General features: G+C 37.5%; 2 protein-coding genes across 8 annotated transcripts in view; one reads left to right on the forward strand and one right to left on the reverse strand.

The window, feature by feature from the left end:
* The window catches only part of CUL1 (cullin 1), a 53,273-nt gene extending 51,727 nt beyond the window's left edge, over positions 1 to 1,546 (forward strand). For all 3 annotated transcript variants that reach the window (XM_010562014.1, XM_010562013.1, XM_010562015.1), the window contains one exon: positions 915 to 1,546. In XM_010562014.1, coding sequence (XP_010560316.1) covers positions 915 to 995 — 81 coding nt within the window. In that variant the 3' untranslated portion in view covers positions 996 to 1,546. The remainder of the gene's footprint in view (positions 1 to 914) is intronic.
* Positions 1,547 to 3,968: 2,422 nt separating this feature from the next.
* The window catches only part of EZH2 (enhancer of zeste 2 polycomb repressive complex 2 subunit), a 34,071-nt gene continuing 11,774 nt past the window's right edge, over positions 3,969 to 26,265 (reverse strand). For 4 of the 5 annotated variants that reach the window (XM_010562020.1, XM_010562019.1, XM_010562018.1 and 1 more), the window contains exons 6-20: positions 25,584 to 25,727; positions 24,940 to 25,042; positions 24,190 to 24,353; positions 17,600 to 17,691; positions 16,421 to 16,661; positions 15,779 to 15,948; positions 15,308 to 15,402; positions 9,600 to 9,640; positions 8,384 to 8,509; positions 7,824 to 8,002; positions 6,854 to 6,949; positions 6,180 to 6,261; positions 5,282 to 5,362; positions 5,082 to 5,166; positions 3,969 to 4,308 (exon numbers count right to left, since the gene is read on the reverse strand). In XM_010562020.1, coding sequence (XP_010560322.1) covers positions 4,248 to 4,308; positions 5,082 to 5,166; positions 5,282 to 5,362; positions 6,180 to 6,261; positions 6,854 to 6,949; positions 7,824 to 8,002; positions 8,384 to 8,509; positions 9,600 to 9,640; positions 15,308 to 15,402; positions 15,779 to 15,948; positions 16,421 to 16,661; positions 17,600 to 17,691; positions 24,190 to 24,353; positions 24,940 to 25,042; positions 25,584 to 25,727 — 1,760 coding nt within the window. In that variant the 3' untranslated portion in view covers positions 3,969 to 4,247. The remainder of the gene's footprint in view (positions 4,309 to 5,081; positions 5,167 to 5,281; positions 5,363 to 6,179; positions 6,262 to 6,853; positions 6,950 to 7,823; positions 8,003 to 8,383; positions 8,510 to 9,599; positions 9,641 to 15,307; positions 15,403 to 15,778; positions 15,949 to 16,420; positions 16,662 to 17,599; positions 17,692 to 24,189; positions 24,354 to 24,939; positions 25,043 to 25,583; positions 25,728 to 26,265) is intronic. The other variant, XM_010562017.1, reaches the window with a different exon arrangement.

Consider the following 26,265-nt stretch of genomic DNA (forward strand, 5'->3'; position numbering starts at 1 on the left):
AACCACATCTCTGAACCTGTATTCCAGGAGGTGAGGAGCACATATATAGACAAAATAGATGCTTCTGAATTAAAAAGAGAAGCTAAGGAAATGGGATGGGTAAGGAGAGATTTTTGGAATTGTAAATAAGTAGGAAATACTTCAACCAGAAATACTGTATTTCTCTTATGGTAATGTGCACGTTTTGTATTGTTGGCAGTGGTAAAATAGTAACTTGATTGCATCTTTTTCACATCAGTGCCAGCTTACAGCAGCCTTTGCTCCAGGCTTCCCTCTTGTTTCTGCTTTCCCAGTTGTGAGAGTACTCCTGCTTGTGGGCCAGCTCAATAGAACAGTTTCCTGATCTCTTCTAGAATAAAAATGTTTGGGGGGCGGGGGGGGAGCACTGTATTTAGTTATGGTTTCCTCATCAGTTTGTTTAGTGGTCCCACCAATAGTTTTTACATCCACAACCAAGGGGATAGATGGGGCAAAAAACAGGCAGTGGAGAGCAGTTGCATAAACTGCCACTAGTGCTGAAAGAGATGCACCCAGTTAAGTCATGAAACAGGCAGCTAGTTACTGCAACTGCTATCTTTAGTAACATTACAGTAAGCACTCTGCATCTTGGTTTAACTCTTTATTTGCTCTCTTACTATGAAGTTGCTTAGCATACTGATGATCAGTTGATCTCCCAGTCACTACCCTGGAATGGCATCAAGTAAGCGTAATTCAGTTTAGTGGATTAGTAAGTCAGTCCTCTACTTGGATGTGGTCCGAAACAGGAGAGCTAATTGCCATGGTTTGTGCCCTTTGCCTACTCCCATCCTCTACTGGGCCTGAAACTCGGTGGCCAAAATAGTTCAAAGTTTGTAGCAACCACAGAGTGGGCTTTTCTGCCAGTGTCCCACTGCTTATGTTTGTTTCTCCTGCAGAAATGCATCGACATTCTGATTGAGAAAGAATACTTGGAACGTGTAGATGGCGAGAAGGACACCTACAGTTACTTGGCTTAACATTTTTATTAGCAATTACTTGACTGTGTGACACTCAGCAAATAGGTATGTGATGGAAAGAATGAAAGCAACGGAACTTCATAGCAGCCACCCTGCTGCCATTTGGACCTCCCTTTTTAAAAACTGAGACCAGGACTCCCATCAGCCAGTCTCAGATTTACATCAGAACTGCTCAGGATTGATACATTTCAAGTATGTAAATATGGACACCAATGCCATTTAACCTAATTTAAGAACAGAAAGGAATCAAACCCTTCTCCTTTAAGGGTTGCATGCTACTGCATTTAAATCAATACATTGGCTATATGATAAACAGCTGCCATCACAGGCAGCACTTACAAATGTTGGCAGCACTTTGAGAGCGAGTCTGAATGGACCCATGTGTAATCTGCTATGAAAAACCATTTGTATAGTGTGTTTCATTTTTTAATGTGTGATAAATAAAAAAAAATTAAAAGATTTCTGTACAAGTTGCATTTGGTTTTATTGTTTTAAGTTTCATGACTTATCTTTCTAAATGTAAATAAAAGGTACAATGGTTATGAAAGTTATAGAAATTCGTTTTGCTTTTCCTCCTTTTCCCTGTTTTCTGGTAATTTAAGCACATTTTGTTCTCTGAAGAAATTAATTGTCATCTTTCATCAAAGGTGCATGTTATTTCTTTTTTAAGAGGAGATGTCTGCGCTTTGGAAAGAAGAGAAAGTTGTGATGATTTCAGAAGATATGCAGAACCGAAAATACTTAAATATATATATATGGCAATACTTGGTCATCTGAAATTGGAGCTGGTTTTAATACTTCAGTGTGCTATAAAATGCATCCCACTTGCCTAAATGCTGCCCTGAATAATTAAGGTTGAGGCTGCCCATTTCTTTGACTAGAACAGAAAATTGACTGTGTTCCTAAAGATTAATTAATTCCCATTAAATGCAACTTCTGCTGGAAATTAAAATATTTTTGAGTGTTACTACACATATATTGATTGACCAGGCTTCATTCTGCTCAGCATGTTTTGCATTCATTGTATACATGTGAAATAAGTATTAGCTTTCCATGTTACAAGCAAAACACTACCATCCTCACAGGTCTCAGTTTTGGTAATTTATATTTTCTGTTCTTGATGGTGAAAAGAACCTAACAACTGCTGCAGCCAAACCCTTTTTCCCCCTTAGAATTTGATTTGTTTGGTGTTTGTTCTGGCATGAAGAAAAAGGAGGCAGGTTTTGTGTTGATACTGTTTTTCTCTGAAGGAAACTAATTTTTCATGGTTACAATTGAGCTCTGCCCTACAAAAATGTCTGGGTTTAAAAAAAAAAAATTATGGAGCAGTATTAAATGTGCTCCAAACTGGTTGAGAAAATGGGGGAAAAGTCTCATCCCCACTTGAGATTTTGCATGCTTGCTGTTGCTATTCTGAAAGAACTTTAATTGCACTAAAGACTGCCAGCATGGGTAACAGAAGCATCGTGTTGTTCAATTTTCAAATTGCTTTTTGAAATTTGGAAGAATAGGGCTTGTGCTGATTTCTGTGCTGGCTTTCTGGTTTTTTTTAAGAAGCTGTTTTGTGTTTTGTTTTTGTAAACGCTGCTTGCAGAAAGTAAGTTCAGTATGAGTAGATTTTGTAGCAGGATACGAGTGGTACAGTGACAGAAGCAGGCTCAATGATGTTCATAGGCAGAAGGCCAGAAATAACCTGCTCAAAGCTAGCTTTAACCCATTGCTGGTTAAAGCAGCATTGCTTTTTGTACTGTATGCTGTTGTCTCTTGCAGAGTTCTATTTTTAAAACGCATCTGCTGTTGATCCAGCTTCAGACAAGAGCCGTGCTTTACCTAAGCAGGGAGAAAGTAAATTTTTACTTTTGGACTTCCCCCCCATGAGTAAGATGAGGGGTAGTTCTTACTTAGGCCACCACAGAGCAAGGTGGCATCTGGCAGCTGAGTGCTGTATGTGAGAGTGTGGAAACAGGCACTGCTCCTTTGGGTCTTGCTGAACAAGGCCAGCAAGTTGGAGCTTCCTCAGTGCAGAAAGTATACATGGTCATTAGTGACAAGATTTCTTGAAATCAGTTTTGCAAGTAGGCTGCAGAGTTCACACTCAGCTGGCAAATTGGAAATAAACATGTGGTAGCCCTGTGCAGGACCCAAACAACTAGCTGCAATCTAAACACTTTTGGATAAAAACATATATAAAAAATTTGTAGTAAGAGATACTAACTGTATACTGTACCAATAAGCAAAATAGTGGTTGCTTACAGATAAACAAGAGATGCAGAAGAGAAATGTATGTGTAGTTACTTTTGCATTCATTATTCAGTTTGTTGCTTCAGAGTAAAGCCACAGTTGAGGGCTGGAGTACCACTGCTGGTTCCCTTATCACACCTCTCTCCTCATCAGTGTTTGTTCACTCAGTATGGAAATGAGTGAAAAGATTCATGGCACCTGCTTAGGCAGCTGAGTTGCCATTAAGGTAATACACAGATAGACACAGACCTTGTACCACAGATTTGTCTTTAAAGTAGGTTTTGTTCCAGAAATCACAGCTGTTATGGGGTTTTTTTTGGGGGGGACCCTTTTCCCCTCCTGTTCAATGCATCTGCTGCTAATGGACAGACCCTGTGTTAAGACTAAGGATGGATGAGACTTAGCAAGAGTAGAGAAATACTTTTTAAAAATTAAGTGCAGTTGATAGGAGTTTCTAAACTGCAACCCTCACTTCAGAGAATGTGAGTGTAGCTTCATGCCAAGGGTAGATGAGAACTGCAAGACCATGACTCTCTTACTGAGGTGCTAGATGCCAAAGTTCCACAGTCAGCTTGGGGGCTGTCTCCTACACTGTTATCTTCACATTAGTCTTAAATAGGACCTGAAGTAATAGCAACAGAAGTAGACAAGCATGGAGTTGTCTATGCTCAGAAGTTGAAAGTAAGTATTCACATTGCTTCCTCAACTGGCCAACACAAAATTCCAACTCAATTCCAGTAAAAATGAAGAAGTTCAAGTATCCTTTATTCAAGGTTGAAAAATGTACCACACCACATTATTGCAAAAGTTCATAGGTACAAAACACTTTGCAGCTGGTGAGAAGGCAATAAAAAGTTGTGTTTTTTTTTAAATTTGTTACTATAAATTACTGTTACAGTACTTTGCAAATACAGAATTTCAAATTGCATCATTTTCATTTTTCTAAAATTGCCCACAGTACTAGAAATTCCTGAAGATAAGGCAGCTGTTTAAAAGAAGAGGTAGCTGGTGTCAAGGGATTTCCATTTCTCTTTCAATGCCCACATACTTAAGGGCATCAGCTTGGCTATATCTGAAATAAAAAAAATAAAACCAAAAATAAAAACCAGTACCACTGAACATTTCAGCTTCATTGCTCTGACAGCACCATAGCCTGGAATACTCTCATACTTAAAATTTCCCATAGTTTCCTCACCAGCTGGGGCCTTTATTCCTTGTGTGAATTTGCAGATGCAGAACAATACTGACCACTCAAGAAGCTGCTTTTAGAGGACTTTGACCAAGAGGAAACAAAATGCTATAATTCCACATTTTTTTGCCTTGAATCTCACAATGCTAAAGTTAAGTTTGGCTAGTAGAAAGCAATTGCATTTCTTACAGTTGACTTAATAGTCTTGTCACTGGACAGCTTCATTTTCAAGCGAGATGATTTTAGAGGGAAGTATGAACACAGTCTTAGGAAGCACTTCTCTGTAATAACACAAGAATACTTCTTGCCCATTTCTGAACGATGGGAGAAACAACTTGTACCGGTACCTAGGGAACCCCAACAGATAAAGTTTAATATGCCGGTCTGCCTGGAAAAGTTGTGCAGGTCTGTCTCCAATTGTCACTACGCTTTTCCCTATACAAGCTGCTGTTCCAAGTTTGCAAGGCTCTTAACCTGCTGCTCTGCTCAAGTCAGTCTTACTACGGTGTCTGGCTTTAAAAAAGTGCAAGGGGACTGCTGCTCAGTTGCTGAGACCTGAGGCTATAAGGAGGCAGGCACAGTAATTATGAGCTAGGCAGAAATACTGAAAGCTAGTGCAGTCTGATAGGAAGAAATTACAAAATCCATCTACCAACCTGTAGTCAAAGAACAGTTCTTCACCAGTCTGAATGGCTCTTTTAGCAAATATTCCTATTCTGTGATCGCCATTAACCATCATAACTGTGTAAAAGAAATATAAACTTGTGTTAATACAAATACTGATAAAATGTGTATTCTAAATGAGTATCCCACAATACTTCATACATTGCTAAAAGCAAGTAAATTTAAAACTTACCTTTTGCATAGCAGTTGGGATTTACTGAATGGTTTGCAAATCTAATTTTGTTGCCCTTGCGTGTTGCATCAACCACAAAATCTAGGGGTGAAATAAAATAAAACCCACAAATAATAGATAAGTTGCCTACAAACAAATTTTTGTGTTTAATACCTAGTGTGCTTGGATTTTATCAGCTGGGAAAAGTAACTTCTCAGCTTCCCAGATGGAAGAGCTGGCACTTCATCCTATGATAGCTTTATTATTCTGCAAGACTCAAAATATTTCTGCTGCCCCACACTGTGCTTTCAGTTAGTCTCCTACCACAGTGGCACTACCTTAATTTCTCATTTGAAGCTTCTCTGCCTTTATTCCACAAGGACAAGCTCCATAAATGCTAAGTCAACATTGATATAAAGCAGCTTTTTTTCTCCTCCTTTCAAATATTTTCTAGTATTTCTCACTTGACACAGTACAGTCTGTTATTTTCTCTTCAAGTGGCAGTAGCCACATGCATGTGGTTCCCCCCCCGACACAAAATTACCATCGTAACTTACTGCTAATTTAAGTCACAGCAAAACTCTTTCACACAATACCTAACAAGCCTTTTAAATTCTTTAGGCTGCTTCACTTAATGCTTTCACATAATGTTACTCCATGAAATTCTACTCCTACTCAACTCATCTTGTATAGTTGGCTTGTGTAATGGGCTCCATCACTACTATCTAGTTGACTAACATTTAAAAAAAAAAAAAGCACTGGATATCAATATTAGGAATCCACACATTGCTAGGAAAAGATGTGCAGAAGAACAAATTTCTCAATGTTACCTGCTGCCTGCAAAAGAACAGGGCTTAACAAAGTGGTGAGCATACATGTTTTATTTATGCTGCAAGGGTTGTGACTAATACATACATACCATTATTCAAGTTAAACAGAAAGCTGCACATGTATTTGTCATATACTTTTCCTCTTCTGTCTGCCTCATCCTGAGAAATAATCTGAAAGAAATAGTACTTGTAAAAGTGACCACCTTTTCCCTTTTTTAACCATATCAGCTGAAGGTCAAAAACCCCAGACATTCTGAAAGGAAGGTGAGGTTTTTTTATTCTCTGGGACTGAAAATATTCCCAAACAAAGTACTGCTTTCAGCAAGCATTCTGCGTTTACCAAACAACCATGGTTTGCTCTTAGCATAAATAAGTTTTTTCAGAGCAGAAGGAAAGCAAGTATTGCTTCTCAACTCAAAAATCAAGACTGCATACCTGATTCAGGGTTTTATTACTATAGAATATTAGCACTATACTAAACAATTCTGCACAAAATTCCAGGCACATCTGAATTGAAATTACATTTAAGATAAAAACTACATTCAGCCTCTCATTCTCACAAAGGCCTATGTCTAATTTTTTGTGACATTTCAATCATCTAGCCTCCTGGGTTTGGAGCCTCTGACAGCAGTACCTGTATACTTAGTCAATCACATCTCTCTGTCCAAACATGATACCAAGTTAGAGACAGTCTCTTGGTCTCTAGCCAAACACATAACTTCACCAATTAATCTCATACATAACCAGTGTTCTCCATCCTTACCTCACCACAGTACTCAGAGATGAATTCATTCTTCTGTACAGGATCTTTGATGAAAATTCCCCAGCCTGCCACATCTGAAGGTGCCAACAGCAAGTGCTGTGGGAGAGAAAAACCAAAAAGTTTAGACATCCCTGGCTTGGATTTGGTTTTTTTGTTTTATTGTTGGGGTTTTGTGTTTTGTTTTGTATTGTATTACTCAGTGAAATGTATGCTGGGACTCCAGGAGAGAAGACAAATACAAATTCTTATAATTATCACATGCACACTAAAATTACAGCTTGTGGATCAGAAAAGAGTGAAAGAATGTGATCAGAAAATATGTGAAAGAAAAGCCATGTGAAGTACTTGAAAGCCAATAAAAATTTTAATTTAACCTTGAAATGAGGGTGTTACATAAAACCATATACACTAAGGACTTCAAACTAGAAAGGTCTGTACACAGGAGCCTACTACTGATTAGCTCAGTATTCTACTGAGCTAGTTTGTGAGATGTTCTGGAGCAGAAATAAACCTTGGTTTATTTATTTAACAGAGCTGAATGGGCTTTCGAGATATCTTCAGTAGACTGTATACAAGTTTGTGCTTTAGAATCAACAACTGAAGAAACAGCCAGTATCTATCTATGAGCAAAACTTCCTTATGCTGAACTAGAGAAAGACTGACAAGCCAGCATTTTAAAACAGCAGCATATTTGCAAATTACAAGTGAAGCCTGAATGGGGAAAAGGAGATATTCTACTGCAGTGTTACACAGAAAACACTGACTAATTGGTACATGATGAAATATACACTGAACTTAACTGCAGCACATAAGCAAGGTAACATAAGTGACAGCTACCTCCCTTTTTGTTTTTTTTGTTTTTCTTTTCTTGTTTGACAGCATGAAGGTAAAGAAATTCCATTCCCTAGCATGAAAATATAAAAACACCTCAAAACCAAGGCAATAAGCATGTAGTTGTATAACTACATACTTTTTTGGATCCTCTCTGAATGCTGCAGTTCTTGCAAGACACATTTTTGCTGTCCCAGTGGTCAGCCGCTCCACATGTTAAACACAGGTCAGGATCACATTCCCGTACAGCTAGGTAACATGGACACTGCTTAGTGTTGCACTGTGCTTTACAACGACATCCAGGAAACCTGTTTTGGCCTACAAAGGAATATATGGAAAACAAAAAGGGCAGGTATGAAAAAAGTACATTGTAAAATTAAGACTGTGCAGATTATAGCATATTAGAACATTAAAAAAATAGCAACTGCTATCTGTATAGGACATTCAAAGTACTGTAAATTCTTTCCTTCCCTGATTTTACTTTAGCCTTCTTCAATTTTAGTTCTGAAGACTGTTTCTGACTTCAATGGCTAATTAAGAGGTCCAAATTAAACTGAATATATGCTCCCTTCTCACACCATTTAACACAATTTGCTGCTCCTGCAAACACTGTCTGCAGTACAGACAGACTGCTAGTACAGAGTTAAATGTTGGGACAGTGAAAGACATTTATAGATAGCTTTTAAATGTTTTACTTACATTCTGAGCTGCACTGACAAAACTTCTCACAGAAGTTTTGAGCAATTACACATGGGCATGAGCTATCACAAGGCTGACGTGGATGATCACATGGCTGATAGTTGTAAACATGATTCGATGACCCATCTGAATAAAAATAGCAAGATTTTGTAAAGTTGAAAGGTGCAAACAAACAATATGCAGTTCCCTTCACTCTTTAAAGCAGAAATTCCCTTTAGTCATTTAACTAAGAAAACCCCCAAAATGAACCAAAAAACCCAAACCTACGATGAGTGGGGTTAAAAAAAATAAGACACCAAACCAGAACTGTAACATCAGTTAGGTGTTTGTCACCATTAGTTGCCTGCTTCCTAGGGCACTTCATTCTTCCCATTACTCAGCTGCTTCAAGTATTCAGAGCTGAAACTGTTTACTGTGGAAAACTGAAGAACGAAACTACAATGGTATAATTTCCTGTGTGAACATGTTCTAGAGTAACACCTTTATTAATCAGCAAAGTAAATTTGCTCAAATACCCAAAGTAATTTTTACTCTGGAACAACAGTCAACCTTCAAACAGATACACTGGCAAAATAATGCCTGGTCATTATACCACTGTGCTTTCCCAAGTCAATTTTCCAATACAGACAACGCTAACATCTTACAGGCAAGGAGGGACTATCGGGGACAAGTCTAGAGCTTTACCTATAGAGCAGCTAGGAGAATTTGGTGCTGTACAAATTACATTTGCTGTTAATACTCCTGAGCTTGTGTTGGGTTTGCAATCAGCAATAAAAAAGGAGAGAGAAAGACAAACTGATCAATTATTTATGTTGCTAGAAGTCCCAACCACTCTCAACAAATTTTCAGATAACTATTTCTAAAATAAGCTGTTTTTAAAAATGCCGCTTTTTACTGCAGCTCCTGTTAATACCATTTTTATCTGTACTTCAATGAGGCCATACTGAAAGGATTGTAAATTCAGCCTCCTTTCCTTTTTATTGAATTATACAGAGCTCTTCCAGTTACACAAACCAAACAGTAGGCTTTTGTCCCTACAATATCTGTAATGAGAGCTTACTTTTTTCTTTTTATTCCCCCTATCATCTCTAGCTCCCCATAGAATGTATATAAGGGCCTAACATTAAAAAAATCCAAAACCCCAAAAAACAAAACCAAAAAAGCAATAGTAGGATCTTAAAAGTTCAGGACATAAATTGAATGGAAAGATGCTAACCCTTTTTCAGCTGTATCTTTCTGCAATGAGCAGCCCACAACCTGCAAAAACACAAAACAAACACAAGAAGGTTGACAGGAACTCCTCCTGCAATGGGCTGGGAAAGGTAGCTGCATCTTGCATCCACACTTGACTTAAAATAGGAAAGATGCTGGTAACAAGAACTTCTGCTAACTGCACACAAGTCAGAAGTGGTTGCAGCAGAACCACCCTGTCCCAGTCTCTTCGAGCTGACAAGATCAACACTCTGCAGGCTGCTCCCTCCCCCTCCCCACACCATTCCTCTAGTCCCAGGGTTGTACAGACAAGCAGTCCCCCCCCAGCCCAGGCTACACAGATGCTTAAATCCAGGCAGCCTTGAAGGAAAACCTGCAAAGAGGAGGCTGCTGGAGCTGCTTCTAGCAGGCAGAAGCAGCAGCAGAAGGAAGGATATGGAATTGCAGATATGGAGGGACATGACTAAATAGGGGAGTGAAGGTCTGTCAGCTGTTTGCTTCACAGGACTTGGCCCCAGCACCACACCAGTAGACCCCTACAGATCACAGCCCTTCATCTGCTGAGCTCCAAGTATATGACAACAGGACATCACATCTATCTGGCACAGCCACGCTGACGCAACCTCGGTATTTCTTCTGGTTGGACCGACTTCTCCCCAGTTTGCTGACTTGTGGTACTGTGCTAAGCCTTTTCCCTTCTACTTCAGACTCTATACGCCTTTCTCTTACATCCTTACCATGTTCCGTCAGTGTCCTCTTTCTCATTAGCTTAGCTAAGTACTCCCTTTGCAAGAAGTGTTGGTTTTGCTGTGTGGTGGTTTGGTTAGGTTTGGGGTTTGTTGGGTTTTGCCTTTTTTTTTTGGGGGGGGGGGGGTACTTAAGAGTACCGTGCCTTTGGTTATCATAACATAACTCACTATACTTTCCTCAATTCTATGCAGTTTAGTTAGCACTTGATTTTTTTGTAAATAAACATAATAAAAAAATTTAGATTAATGACTTTCAAAGTTTATACTTCTTGGACTTTCTTAGTAAGTCATATAGCAACATTAAGAGAATATGGGAGAAGCCTCATTCCCTGGCCAAATAATACACTGCTAGCTGCACCTCGCAACCTCACTTCCTGTTCAGGTTTACTTAAGCAGTCCAAAATACTCATGAACACATGTACTCAAAAATCCCCAGCACAGAATGCTTCGAAATCTCTTCTGCCCTTCAGTGAAGGCAACACTCAGAAGTTGCACTCAGCACTCTGAAAAAATACATCCTGCTGTAACTACTTAAATAGGACTTTTTAGCTGCTACTTCTTTCATAGAAGCATGATATCAATTTCTACTTTAACCAACCAAATGGTGTGCTGGCCCCACCAGCACACACAACAGCTTTCAGTAAATAAGATTCTCTTTGCAGTTGCCCTTTCAAAGCTTCACCACTAGACTTAACATTAAGTGCTCAACAGCCAACTTTCTGAAAAGCATTTGAAGGAACCCATACAAGTTAGAAACAGAGGCAGACTTGTCCAAGTAACTGAGGTTGAGGGGAGGGAACAAACCCAAAGACTATCAGCATTAGAGAGCACTGTAACAAATAGATGACATTCCTATTAAGAGTGACTAACTCTGGGGAAAAAAAGGCTACCAACATATATTTATGAATTATGAGATGCTGACTCTTTGTAAGAAGACAGTTCCCATACAATTGAAAGGAGTGCAATTTTGACTTAAATTACTCTAATGCACAAACTACTTTTTTTTTTGATAGATGGTATTCAGCAATGTAACATATACCGTATTTTTTAACAATTCTTTCACAAAAGCTTGTCTCTCAGCCCAAGATAATAAGGACCTACTAGCATACCAAACCGTTAAAAGCTTTCTGTGTATAGACTTAAAACACCATTTCATTAGCAGTTAGTATGAGCTTTTTGTTTTGCATTTTTTTTAAGGTAGGCAGTATCCTAATACTTTAAAGGTAAAATACCACTTGGTGACTAGTTGCCACCTGAGACTTTTTGGTTTCCACAGGAAAGTATAGACTGTATGGACAAGGTCACCTGAATATGACAAAGATTGCCACCATCAACAAAGCATTAATACTAACAACTCAAAATGGATGGAAAATTAAATATGGCAGTCACAACGGCAAAGGCATCAGCTCAGCCATGCTTTTCACACAGATTGGTGTCACAGGAGGAAGAGAGTCTAGCAAGAAAGGAACTGGACACATACAGTGTGAGCATGAATTGTGCAGAATGACAGAGGACAACATGAAGTAAGCTGCCAACACTGACCAATTCGACAGGAGGTTTGAATAGCTCAATCAAATAGTACATTCATTGGCTTGTAAACGTTAAAAAACTGTCAGGAAGCACTGCAAGTTCGCCTGAGTAGTGCACAAAGCTGAAGCCTGAATGAGTACTGTACTAAAGGTGGACTAATTTATCTCTCTGCCCTATAATCTGCTATCTCAATTCAGAAACAAAAGGCAAGATCTGGTCCCATGCACCAGGAACCAAAGGCAAGGAAAAGACAAAGTTGAGAAAGCACTAGCAACTTGAAGCTTCATTACAAAAAACAAACAAACAAACAAACAACAACAAAAAACACAAATTGAAAACTTGGTGGCAGATTTCCAAGCAAGCAGGTGGATTTGTACATCTGGTTGCTGACATCTGCAGGATAGCCAGCTTAGAAAACAAGTGTTTCCAGAAGCATTATGACAGAAGCTGTCAAAAATATTACTGTTCTCTGCTAACAACCTACTAGATTTTGCCAGTGTTTTTAGGAGGCACTGGTATCAGCTAATCAGGCAGTAGAAACGCATTCTTTGGAAGAAGCTACACTAGCATTTCTTTCTCTGCACAGGGATACTCTGCAACCAGAAATAGCACTGCAAATTCAAAATATGTGCCAATTATGTCAATATATGTAGTTAAGTCTTTGCAGTGTTTGATTTTCTGGCATCACTCAAAGACTTCTTTTCAGTCTCCTAAATCGTATCTTATCCACAGCCTCCCCACCACTCTAAGACTCAGCCTTCCAACCAGCTGGCACATAAGAATATCTGTGCCAATGCCTCAGCTGCACCTTTTGCCTGATAATAGTGAGACTTCAAATCCCTATAAAAACTCTAGGCAGAACCACGTGAGCTATTCAAGCATGCAGTGAAGAGCAGTCCAGCGGAAGGTAGGGACAGGAGGAGGAAAATGAGAATATAGGAAAAAAAGAAAATACTTTCAAATAAAGTTTACTAAGTAAACTTGCATCTGAATAGGGGCTGAGGGAGGGGAAGATAACAAAAATAATCAAGAAGCAGCATTACATGGCCCTACAATCAATAACAGATCCTTACCAATCCAGAGGAAGGAGTGCTGATTAGTTAAAGCAAATACAATTTTGCTCCCAGCAATAGAAAAAAAATACACGCAAGACAATAAACAGTACTGAAGTACTCTCCCTCCAGCATATGCTCATGCTTTTCTGAATTCTTTTCTGGTTCAGATTTTTCTATTGGCTTCTGTGCAAAGTACTTACTCCTCCAGCAAAGCAGAGCTTTCACAAACCACCAGATTAATCTCTGATACATAGGACAGGCTCTAACACTTACTGGCTCTCTGAAAAAGTCTTCTCTTCTCATTGATCAGCCTTATTATGGCTATCTAACAAAAAAGGCATTGGAAGGAGGGAGAGAATATCTTTTACTATCCAAGAGGGGTATAGTCTTGCCAGCTAGATGGTCAGTATCCCTATACAGGCACCAAGATTGCATGGGAAATAGGCGAAGTCTTGCAAGAAAATCTGCTGCTGCTTTTCTTCAAAGGCAGTCTACCACACATACTGGTCTCCAGGTTTTCCACATGTAAGTGCCTTGCAATGGAAAAGTGCAAACAGGACAGAAGGGCCTTCCTGGCTCTAGGACTAGATTTACTCTAGGAGTGAGTAAACTCAACTCAAAGAAATGTAAGAAACAGAGAAAGACTTCCAGATGGTTTTCCCAATTGCTAGTTGCATGACATCTTCAGATAGTGCTCAGATTACAGTAGTAGGTAGGCAGGCTAAAAGGTTTTCCTTTTTTTAAAAGGCTACTGCACATAGAATAATGGAGACAGCTTGATTACCACGTATTCTGTGAAATTAAATAAAAAAATTTTCTACTTCCTTCAATCAGAGTTAAAAGAATTAAAAGGCATTTCAAAACTAAATTGCTAGCATAAAAGTTTTTATACTGGCAACTAATAAGAACAAAATAACATCAAGAAACCCCACATAATGGTATGTGCTTTTATTTGTTCAGAAAAAAACAAACAAACAAAAAAAAACCTCTCAAAACTCCTCCAAAACAATAATGTCAACCTGGTAACCATATAATCCATTTCAGCTTCAAAATACATTTGAGCCTTTTAGTTGCTTTTTTCAAACAGATGTAGTGGCACCATTTTTATAGCAATTTGCATGAATCTGAAAGCAAGCTAATTCCCAACTACAATATTCCAAACTTGCACTATGGCTAATAACTCCAGATTTAAATAGCCACCCCACCAAATGCCCAAAAACTTGAAAACTGTGCCAAGAGCATTAAATCAATAGTTTTTGCTGAGAACAGAATCTCTTCCAGATGCTCACTGAATCTTTTCCTAGCTGACATCGGCTGCCTCTATGCTACAAAGCAGAAACATTCTACTCCACGTCAACAGTATCTTTGAGCCAGTATCAGGAATTTCACTAAGCCTGGAAATAATAAATATACTTAGACAAGCTAAGACAGAAGCAAGAAGAATTGATGGGAGAAGAACTGGAAGAACAAACTTGGGGGAAAATAAGGAAAGTTAAAGGGAGAAAAAGGAAACTTTATGGAAAAAAGTGTACTTATTGCTTGCAGAAAGAAATGTTCTTGCTAATTTTCAGGCAGCTTTTTATCTCCTATGTTCTCATCCCTGGGAATAAAAAAAATCAACGCAGAGTCGCACTTTTCAAACTTTGGGATTCTCAAAGAAAAATGCATTTCACTGACAGACATTAGCCACCACATTTAAAATTCCAACAGTAATTGCTTCAGCTGGTCTTTGTGGCTCCAGCAAAAAGCTTGATTTTGTTCTTCATTGCAGCTTCACTTCAAATAATAACTTGTTAACCTGGTTCTTTAGTTGAAGTTCTAGTTCATAATGAAACTGGGGTGCTACAACAGAATAGTGTCTCAAACTAAAAAAAGGCAATCCTACTAGTTTGCTACAATATTTTTGCTTACTGATCATCTGAATCTTAATGAAATTCACTTCACCATAAAAAAAGTTAAGTTTTAATTTACAAAATACTATATAATCATTATTGAATCCCATTATAATGCTTGTAAATTTAGTATTTATTGCTGCAAACAATATTATACCACAATATCTTGAATGTTGTAAGAAGCTGCGTATAATATTTCTAATCTAAACTTAGTTTGACTACTTGCAGCAGTACACCTACAATAATCTGCTAACAAAAATCTGGCTGTTAAAGAGATTAAAAAGAAGGGAAGTGGAAGGTTATACTTGTCAATGCGGTAATACTTTTGTCTGAAACCAAAACGCCATTTTGTTTTATTGCTCCAAATTTTGGTTTTGGAAGCAAAAGGAGAAGAGTTGCACGACTTTTCCTCCAAAATACTTTCTGTTCTGATCCCCTGTATCTCTGATTCATTGTTATGCTAAGGTTATTTAGTAACAGATTTACCTGTGTTTCCTTTTCTTCTTTCTGGGAGGAGTATCAACATCTTCAGCAGGGACTGGAGCAATAATACTAGATTCCTTTACTCTAAACTCATACACCTAACAAGAGATACCATAATACATCCACGATAAATCTCTCACTAGTAGAAAGTTGCTCATTTTCTAAGTTAGTATGATTTCCTCCAACAACTTACAGATTATATCCAGTCATAGTCTCTTTTCAATACATTTAAAGTTGATTATTTTTGTTATTTAAGAACAGATAGTCTAATTTAAACCTCCTGTAAATTTAATTTAAAAACAGTTTTAAAACTAATGTCTATATATTTGTGGCATGAATTCTGGATCATAGCATTCTTGGGAAAAACCAAGAAAATTAATTCATTTTCTCTTTTAGTAATCAATACTAGTATTTCTATACTTCAGTTTTAAAAGTAAAATGCTATCATCTTTAGTAAGTAGCTTCCCTTCTTACCTGCCTGCACGTTTTGGTCCCAATCAGTCTGGCAATTGCACAGAAGTTGTCATAGTAGGTACCAATAAGAACTCTAAACATTGAGGCTTCTGCACCACTCCATTCCACATTCTCTGGAGGCTCAATATTTGGCTTCATCTTTATTGGTGTCTGACACCTAGAATTTGCTTCTGTAATAAATAATGGAAAGTATAGGTCAATGTAAGGCTATGTTTCAAAAACTTTACACAGCCCTTAAAAATGTCAAATTATTAATGTTAAAAATAGTTAATAATAATAATAGTTTAAAATAATATTTAATAATAATAGTTTTAAATATCCCAGGTTTCTGTTGTCTAAGTGCCACAACAAAAGAGCACTTTTCACATACCTATTAAAGAAGGTAAAAATTAGGTAACAGTAGCTATTGAAATTACACAATCTCACCTCTATACATAAATCAAGACAATCTGGAAATTTCCTTACAGTGCTCTATTTGATTAAACTCATATTATTACCCTGTCTTTTCACTCACTTCCATACATTCCAAATACATGGTTTCTAGGATCGCGTGGCTCAACTTGGTTTTTTTGTTTTATTGTTTTTTGTTTATCCTCTCAAGCACTGCAGCTAATTGAATAAAGAAGCATTGACTAGCCTTACCAGAGGAACTGGATGTTTCATCTTTCTTTTCTTCTTCTTCTTTATCATTGTTTTCTCCTCCAGTTTCAGTTCCAGCTTCTCTATCACTATCTGTGTCTTTTGATTCCAATACATTTATTGTCGGCGTGCTGGGTCTGCTGGTGTTGTTTGGAAGTCTTCCCCTTCGGCGGCCACCTGGGCGCTTTGGTGGTGTCTTTATACGCTCAGCAGTCAAGGCAGCTGCAAACTCCTTTGCACCTTCCTAAACACAAAACATTAAAATTTTCAGTAAAAGAATTAAGAAGTGTTGTCACCTGTGGTCAGGGATTGGGGGAGAATACGTTCTACTTGCATACTGTATTACTTTGCATTATTCTACAACTTAATCATGTACACACAAATACCAGTTAAATGTACTCTAACTATGAACATAAATACTTCTGCTACTATCATAAAAAAAAAAAATCTACATTTACAAAGTACTTATGTCAGTATTTCAGTTCCACTTTCATTCCGGCTGCCAAGTGAAAAATAATTCAGTAGTAAATTTCTATTTTCCCAGATGACAGAAAAAATGAGAATTTCCCACAGAGAACACCCTTCAAATACAAGAACTCTTCTTGCACATGGCACTTAAACAATATGCATTCTGCATTTTTTAAAATGCAATCACTGGTAATTTGTTTTCTAGTGGAAAGGGGTATGACAATGCGTAGCAAGTTTTTAGCCTGGAAAATTACACAGTTTCTCACACTAAAAAATTTAGGGGAAGTATAAGAGAGATTTGAAATTATATTACTAAGAATTTCACCCCTTTAATTTCCATCCTGTTATTTCTTAAGAGCACAAATACTGGATGAAATCCAACTTCAACAAACTAAAAAACCTTTATAATTTTTAGTTGTGATATAACTTACAACAGAGCTAAGTCTGTAAGACCCAGTTCTTTGACTAGATTGGACAATAGCAGCAACATATTATTAGGAGGCAATAACCTTTCTTCCCTACAAATATCTCAGGCTACATCTAACAGAGCTTAACTCTTTTCTTTTGCACAAACTGAAGGAAGCATACTTGACTGCAGGTGGCCCGCAAGTATATGCGCTATCTTATATCCAACATGACCTTACACTAAGTGTAACTTGCTATACTGCAGCTAGCACTAGCACTTAGTGAATTTAACAAATGAAATTATCTTACCAGATGTTGGTAACAGTGCGGTCCACAAGGCTTATTATCTAATGCTGTTTCTGTATTCTTTCGTTTATAAGTATTAGGAGTTGCATGGAATGCTGTTGAATCAAAACATCACATTTGTAAGTTTTAATATAAAAAAAAAATACATTAAATAGCTAACCTCAAACAGTATCCAAAGCACAAGGTTTACCAAGACTTTACTAAAACCAGAATAAAATGATAACAAATGGAAAAAAAACCCACAGAATAAACCCCATCTAGTGACATTTGACTTACCACTTAAATACACAGAGACAGCACCAGGTAAGTTTCGCATATGCCCATTTACATCAGTGAAGACAATCATCACATTTGTTTCATGCATCAAGGAAGACCTCCTCTATCTCCGTTCCCAACAAACAGAACAGACTTTACTTCTGTTACCATGTTAAACAGAATTATTCAGGGCTTCTCCTATTAATGCATGATCATCTCTCAATCTGTAAGATTCAGGTGTACAATTTCTATCTTGTCAGAAAATGCAACCCCACACACTTTGGAACGGTAGTGGACCCACTTTTCATTTTTGTTAGCAAGAAGGACACCTAAGCATTTTTGCTCTATTAGTTTATCAGCACTCCAACTAAGCTGACAGGTGGTAAGTGTTGTTCCTATATCCCAGCTGCAGGGTAAAAATAAGTTAGCATCACACAGTCACTGTGGATCAGAACAACCACAGTTAAGTCTGCAACTTGCAGAGAAGTGTCTGCTCATGTATCTGATGGACTCTGTACAGCTCTGTATAAGTTGCAGAACAGTGACCAGCATGGAGCCAAACTGGGTATGTTACAGATGCAATATGAGCACCTTTATAACAGGATGGCAGAGTTTCCTACCCATTCCCTTTGCCAGAGCTCATCTCTACCAGCTTTCCCCCATGCAATCTCTGCCTCCCAGCAGGATGTTTTCGAGAGACTGACTTTCCCAGTTTTGCTGGAGGTATTGAGAGCTCTTCTGTATCCCTTACTTAACTGAAGCCTGGAAAAACTGCAGCTAGACTCTCACCAGAACTCATATACTCATGTTTTCAAATTATATTAGTAGCTTTTAGAAATACCATCCTTAGTTTTATGCAATTCTCTTTTTTTTTTTTTTAAATCCCTCCATGCTCAAGGAACAAATTTTTTGGTTTTAATATTTATATAGATAGATAGATATCAATAAATTCTTTCCCCCTAAATGTGCTAGCAGTGGCATACACAACTGCAAGGAACAAAAATGGAGAATGCACTCAATTTAAAAAAAAAAAAAAAAAACCACACAAAAAAAACCACACATACAAAAAACCCCACTACTCCGTGCTAGCTAGCTGACTGTTTTCTAAAGCTCCATGAAGGCCTACAAAAGACGCCCATCTGAAAATGCATGATTCCCAAGCACTGTAAAAGCATTTATTCTGCTGTTTTACCACAGTTGCAGTTAGACAACTGTAACTTAACTGTAAGATTTTGAATGCTCAGTGAATAAAAAGTGCTAATGTTCAAACTGAAAGAAAAAATCCCTCGCTCCCCTCTTACCCATATTAATCCATAAGGGCTGTTCCGTACCAACACCACACACATCCTTCTCCTTCAATAAGCCACCACCATAGGCTTTCCTACTCGTTTCTAGACTGTGTACAAGGCTTCTCTTTATAATAGTCCACTATACTCTCAAGACTGAACTTTTTAAATGCAGTTCCTTCCCTTTTAAAGAATGTGGGCAGAGCTCACATATGTCTTCACAGACAACGTTTTTAAAAGCAAATCTCATTTCAGTGATCTGGTTTGCAGCGTAGCTCCACAAGCACTTGTTTTGGCACCAGTGGGGAGGGTGACCAGTGGTGGTGAGCACTTCTTAAGAGAGCTTCTCTGATGAAACCACTCCGTCTTGGAACCAATCACTTCATGCTCCCCTCCCATAAGGGAAGGTGTGCTGGAAATCAAATCATAAATTCTATAATGTTATGTCTGTATCAATGACAGCAGCACATGGGAACCTCAGGGAAGCAATATGTTCTTCCAAGGCTTTCTTAAAAAGGTATAAACAATATAAAAGTATCACTAGTTAAATATTGCATCACTTTCTCCAGAGAAATATATTACATTTTATAAACCTGGAAACACAAAAAAAGCTTCAATTTTCCACATATGGGCATATAGGTATGTAAAAATTATTTACAAGCAATTATAGGCATGTAATTTATGCATATTGTTGCTATTAGCACTCTTTCTTCCCCCATATTCCAGTTAAATGCTTTTCTGTGGTATGTAACTTCTCATATGTTTCACGTATCCTCGAAGTGTTTATACATTCTGTAGGTAAAATATGTTAAATAACAAAGAAACCTTGCAATTTAATGCCAAGTTATTCCACCCTTTTTCTAGCTTTTAAAAAACAATGAGATGATTGGGAGCCCCCCCCACCCAAAAGTAGAGGGGAAAAACCCAGAAAAACACTGCATCTTTAAATTTGCACAGTATACCATTCCATTCATTCAGGGTTTTTTTCACATAACTGTTTTACCCTCTTTTCATACCACAAGAAAAATAATTTTGCAACAATGCAAAAGAACAGTAAAACATTTGCAAGCCATGATCCATATCAGACTGCTGCAACGTACAGAAACCAAAACTATTCTTTTTATGTCACTTGCAGATGCAAACGTTTCTCTCAAGTTCATTTGTAGAGGTCCTACAATGAGTGTTTATTTTTTAAAATTGTTTTCCTTTAGACAATGAAGAAATGTTTAGTTCGTAATGCAGTGAAACAAATCAACTTTTGACTTTTTAAACCAGTGATACCTCAAAAATACAAAATACTGATACTTTAATATTAGAATCATATCTTGTATTCCACTATTTCAAAAACACCCAACATAGTATAGTACTGACAACTATAGTCAGAATCTACCACCACTGTTGCAAGTTATTTTTTGGGAGGCTTGTTACAAAGAAAGGACCCAGAACAAGAATAAAACTGTTTGTATAGCTGTATTATGAATCTTGCAAATATCAGTAGGAATTCTTTTTAAAAAAATCAAAGAAGACTTTGCAGAATTTCCTAAATAACTAAGCTCTGTATTTCTTCAATAATTTCCTTAAGAAAGTCATTCTAAAACTCTTTCACTGAGCATGTTTTCTGTCTTTGAGATTTATTACCTGTCTCATCCCCAATGGGCTCAATTCTCATATTTTTCATAATGTGAAAGTACACAGGCAACAGTTTAGCCTGAAATGTACATTTGCTTCACAGTCAAGCTATTTGGGAAATTCTCCCTACCTGATATTTTTCCTTCTTCTAAATTCTTTGTTAGTCCAGACATTTAGGCATAATTCCTTGCTGTCAGCAAATGAAGTCGGTACACAAGTTTTTTCAGTAATGTCATCACCTGCACATAAAGGGATTGCCAGGTCGTCAAGGGGACTTGACACGTTAAAAATCTAATGATAACTTTTCCAATATTTAAATCAAATGTTCTAGAACAAAGATTGAAACTACATAAAATAAGGCTAATCCTAAAAAAAAAAAAAAAAAAAAAAAAAAAAGAGGAATCAAAGAGGGGGGATTACAAAAAAATCAAAACCAGTCCTAATAGGATTCCTGTATTTTTTTAATTCTCTATGCCTTCTCTAGAGATTTGTGCCTTTCAAAGTACAAATCTGATCACTGTAGCCCACCACATTACCAAAGTAATTCATCAAAAATGTCATCTGCAGAAGCCAGGACATCATCCTGTAGTGCTTGGCAACTGCATGAAGTAGAACATAGGGGCAACTGATTAGAGTCTAGTAGAAATGTTAGCAACTTTTTAAAAACGCTAAATTGGTAAATTGTTGCAGACACTCAAAATTGCTAGTGCAGCCTTTCAATAACCAAAGTAGTCTTTTTTTTTTTGATGAGTTACTTATTCCCAGCAATGAAGCAGGTGGATTTTGACCAACAGTCTTAAAATTTCACAGAAATCAAAGAGGTCATACAACTGACTCTCTCAGTTTTTAACAGATAAATTCCTAGCTCTAGACAGACAAGCAGACAGACACACAGACAGAAAACCATCCTCTTTCTTTGGTGTTACTATAGACATAAGCAGAAGGAAGCAATGCATCCAAAGCAGTGACTAGTCATTGTAGAGGTGGGATTTGGGTATGTCTTCAGGGAATGGTGACTGAAGCATCAGTTTACTACATTCAGCGTCCAGTCTGGAGGCTAACACAGTGAATGTGTAAATCAAGCTTCAAGAGATCTCTTTGCAACTATCAAGTATATTTTTATCAGTGACAATGCACGTGCTGCATAAGCTGCCATAAGGAGCATTATCATAACCGGTAATTTCACACTCCATCTTGACACAAAGGTACATCTTGAATGCCTCCACAGTGGAAGTGTTATTCTTCCTTCTTTCTACTATGGCCCTGAAAACCTGAAGAGATGACTTAAAGTTTGGGCCTTTTTAAGTACGAGGCATGGTTTAAAATGAAGCCTTGGACATACACCACTTTGGAAAGAATACTGACTTGTTTAAGGGACTTATCAAAAGTCACCAGCAACAAGAACTTAGGCAGTCTTTAGCATACACAGCTAACACTTTGTCTTCCATCTGAAGGTTATGAACACAAGGGAAGGGGGCTCAACATTTTCAGCTTAAAGGATGCTGCTGGTGTGAGAACTGAAGTCCTTCAGCTGATCAGTGACATGACTCTGGACTTTGTCACTGGCTGAATCTGCCACTTAAGAACATGTCAAAATGAACAACACTATGAATCTGTCCTTCACAGCACTAAAAGAAGTCTCACAGAGCTGGTGCCTCAAAACTGTGGACTGGTAATACCAGGCTCCCCAGAGTACTCCCAGGTGCTGAAATGTGGTCTGTGGATCCTTTCAGTTCTACTTCTAACAATCTGTAAAAATGACTATGGAAAGCAAATCTATATAAACTGTCTAAGTAATCAAATATATGTGTATTTTAGAGGAGCCTATATCTTCACTGGAAAAATCCTACGAGTTTATAAAACTAGTGAGAAAAATGGCCTAAAACCACTGCTGCAGAATTACCTAAAAATCTTCTGGGGTGCTCCTGTAAAAAGTTTGTTCTTACTATGTCTGGACAATGCTTTCTTGTTGACTTAAAAACCAAAATCCTTTTGAAGAAGTAAAACTAGACTGGCACTCAGTCTCCCTGCTAGACTGCTGAGTGTCAAGAACTCATAAAACCACTGCCAGACAAATGGATTTGCCAAGAGCTAGTATACAGCTTCACTTCCCTGTCCTACAGACTAAGGCTGCACACAGCACTTCTTGGAATGAGTCATCCAGGCAACTAAGATACTTCTAAGCAAAACCTGCAGCTTCACAGAACATGCCTGTGTTGAAGCTGCCTGGACAAGGCTGCAGCTATGCCTCCAGAAACTTAATGTTCTTAAATATTATTCAGAAGTAAGAGCTTCTTTATATTTTCAAGCAAGGCCTGACAACAGAATGCAAGCAGAAAGTGAAACTAAGACCTAACTCCAAAAGCCACAAATACTGAAGAAACTAGGAACAGGAAAAGCTTCTCCCCTCCCCACCATCTGACAACTCCAGTTCCTTCTCAAACTGAAAGGCAACTAAGGGATACTAAAAAGCAGCAACCCTGGGTAAAGCCTTCAGTGTGAAGTACAAATACAGGCAGATTGCACGTGTGCTGCATGAGGAGCTGCTGACAAAGCACAAAGATTTCCAAATGAACATGCGTGCACACTCAGTGGAACATGCAAATGAACAGTTAAGTCAAAAGAGAAAATTAATTTGAAATAGACGCCATCATAGAATTCAACCGCAAGTCAAAACCACTTCATATTTGACTCTTAGGTTCCCCTTTATGTTTGAGTCCATTCTCAGAGAAAGAATTGTCTCAAGTAGCACTTCAGAATCTCTCCTACTCTTTACACTTTGCAAATGGAAACTAACATCATTACTAACGCTCTTGTTAAATCCTTCCCCCAGAAGAATGGGGCAACATGAAAGCAATTCAGTGGAAAGAATATCACAATTTCTAAAACTCAACTGTCCGAAACAATTCTTCAAATCACCAGGTACAAGTAAAGTGGCTAGAAAGTAACCTGAGAGAAGAAAAATAAAAAAAACTGTTCATGGATATTCATTCTCCCTGCTGGAAAATGAAGCAAGTCTGATGAATAACCAGGAATTATTATGGAGAAATATATTCCATTCTCCATGCACAAACTGAGAAAATGTAACACAGAAACAGTAGTAGAAAACAATGTAGTTTTCTTGAAGACTATAAAAAGAGAAGTAACATTACAGGTTGGTCCCAGCCAGAATTTCTATATGAACTCCTAAATGCAAAAAGGATAACAAACTACCCCAAAGAGGTGCATTCAGTTTCCTGAGGTATAGTTTTCACTGCAAAATGATGACAACATGGACAAGATGTTTTCGTAAACTTTAGCAATATTACTGCTTTTATTTTTTTCTTCTCTTTCCTTCCTTCTGTATTGCATCTTATGGTACTTTTAAGTTTCCTGACTTGCAAAAAAGTAAGAGATATACAAGCAGGCTATAATTGTACTTACGATGCAAGAAGCAATCATATTTAAAACAGCGTCTACAGAAGAGTGTGTGAAAAGAGTGTAGACTTTGCTCCCTCTGAACAGATTTCGCATTTGGTCCATCTATGTTTGGTGTGCACTCAGGAGGAAGAGCTCCAGGAAGCTGCTGCTCAGTGAGTTCTTTGTATCTTAAAAGAAAGAAATAGAAGTTATTTATTTAGTATAATAATAAAAAATTTAAAAAAATTTTGATTCCAGTACCACTGCATTTTCAGTGACAAATTAAAAAAAAAAAATTAAGAAAAATGTGCCAGCTAGAAAGGTCAATCTGTTAGTGACGTGACAAGTTATTAATTCCATACTCATTTATACAAATACAAAATTGGCTAGGAAAGAATGCATTTGTTTTCTGGACCATCATGTCCTCATATATATTACTCACTATTACTCACTAACTCCAAAAAGGAGACTTTTTTTTTAAACAGAAGCTTTTATTTTACCACCTCAAAAAAAATAACATTATTAAATAAGATTATTAAACACATGCAAGCAGTCACTTTTCAACAGTTTGAAAGGAAGGCTAATAAACACCTCTATTTTTTGACTCAGCAGGAACAGCCAATTCCCTTCAAGTATCACTTGCAAAAGTTACACAACTGCCACAGAACCTAGCTGCAAGGGGGACCATTCTGAATCAACAAATATTTAACGAAGTCAAGGAATCTTTGTTTCATAAAGCAACACAGCAATGTATCTTAAGAAATACTTTCTTACTTCTCTTTCAATTCTTCTGCTGTACCCTTGTCTGGAAACATCGAGGAAATGGCTTCAAATATCTTGTCAGAAGGAAATCTCCGAGGTGGGTGGCTTTCTTTCTCTGTCAAAGAAGAAAAAAATTTTGAAAACAAAAAATTTTATTTCTGCTTGTTTGCTACTTCAAGGAGGTGTTCAGAGAAAGGGGGACTTCAAAATCCTAATAAAAAAGGAGCAAAGGTTTTTATTTCTAAATTACAGACAAACTGCATTAAGTGATCTTTCCTGCTGAGAGAACTCTACTAGTAAAATTTGGAGAAACCATTATTTCACCAGCAGATGGAGATGGCAATTCAGAACTCTGCCTACTTTAGAATAATGATATTTCATCTTCTGAGGAGTACCAAAGCATTTATTAGACAGATACCAAACTGATTTTTGGTGCATTTGACTGTCTCAGTATGCAGATAAACAAAAATTGGCAAAAGCGCCTTTTGTAGTATCCTCCATACAACTCTTGAACTAAATGGCAAAGGAAATGATGAAGAAAATGATGCTACTTTAGACCTGAGAACTATCAAGTAGAAGGGTTTGAACAAATTTATTGAGTGATTAAAGAAAAAGGGGTTTGGGTTTTAATTTTTAAAGTCTGCAGACAGACATACCCATCCTGTTACCTTCCCGATCTTTTTGCTTGTCATCTCTTTCATCAGGATTGTCATCTCCATCATCATCATCTTCATCATCACTATATTGACCAAGTGCATTGACCAGCTCAACAAATATTTCATCATTGATAAATCCACATTCTGAAATTCAGCAAAATTGGGAGTGAACAGAAAAGCACAATGCATATACAAAATATTTTTAATCCTCCCTACACTTACATTGAATTATGGCAAATGCTGTAATTTATGAAAAACAATTTTGCATTTTTCCCCTCTTAGTTCCAATGTATGAACTGAGAAGAGTTAAAAATACTCAGTATTTATTTCTTAGACTGACAGCTGGGAAGGGGAGAAGGAAACCTGTTGAAATTTTTCTTCTCCTGACTCCTTGTGCTTCATACCAGTAGACATAAATAAATCTCTCTTTCTTGGAAGACAAAAAAAATTTCTAACTAGCTAGACTATTTAAGAGATTTTATGCCAGAATCCCAATTGCAACATGGTTGGGTTAAGCCAGCCTGGAAATGCATGCAGTCAATCTATGAAGCTATCATTGGACACCTAGGAATCTCCAGAGAGACTTTTGGTTGGTAGTTCCATAGCATCTACTTCCCCACTATAGAACTCACTGGCAAGGTGATAAAAAAAGAATACAGTTATATACAAAAAATTCAAGAGA

This window comes from Haliaeetus leucocephalus, unplaced genomic scaffold (assembly GCF_000737465.1).
Source record: "Haliaeetus leucocephalus isolate CR32 unplaced genomic scaffold, Haliaeetus_leucocephalus-4.0 Scaffold153, whole genome shotgun sequence".
Taxonomy (NCBI): domain Eukaryota; kingdom Metazoa; phylum Chordata; class Aves; order Accipitriformes; family Accipitridae; genus Haliaeetus; species Haliaeetus leucocephalus.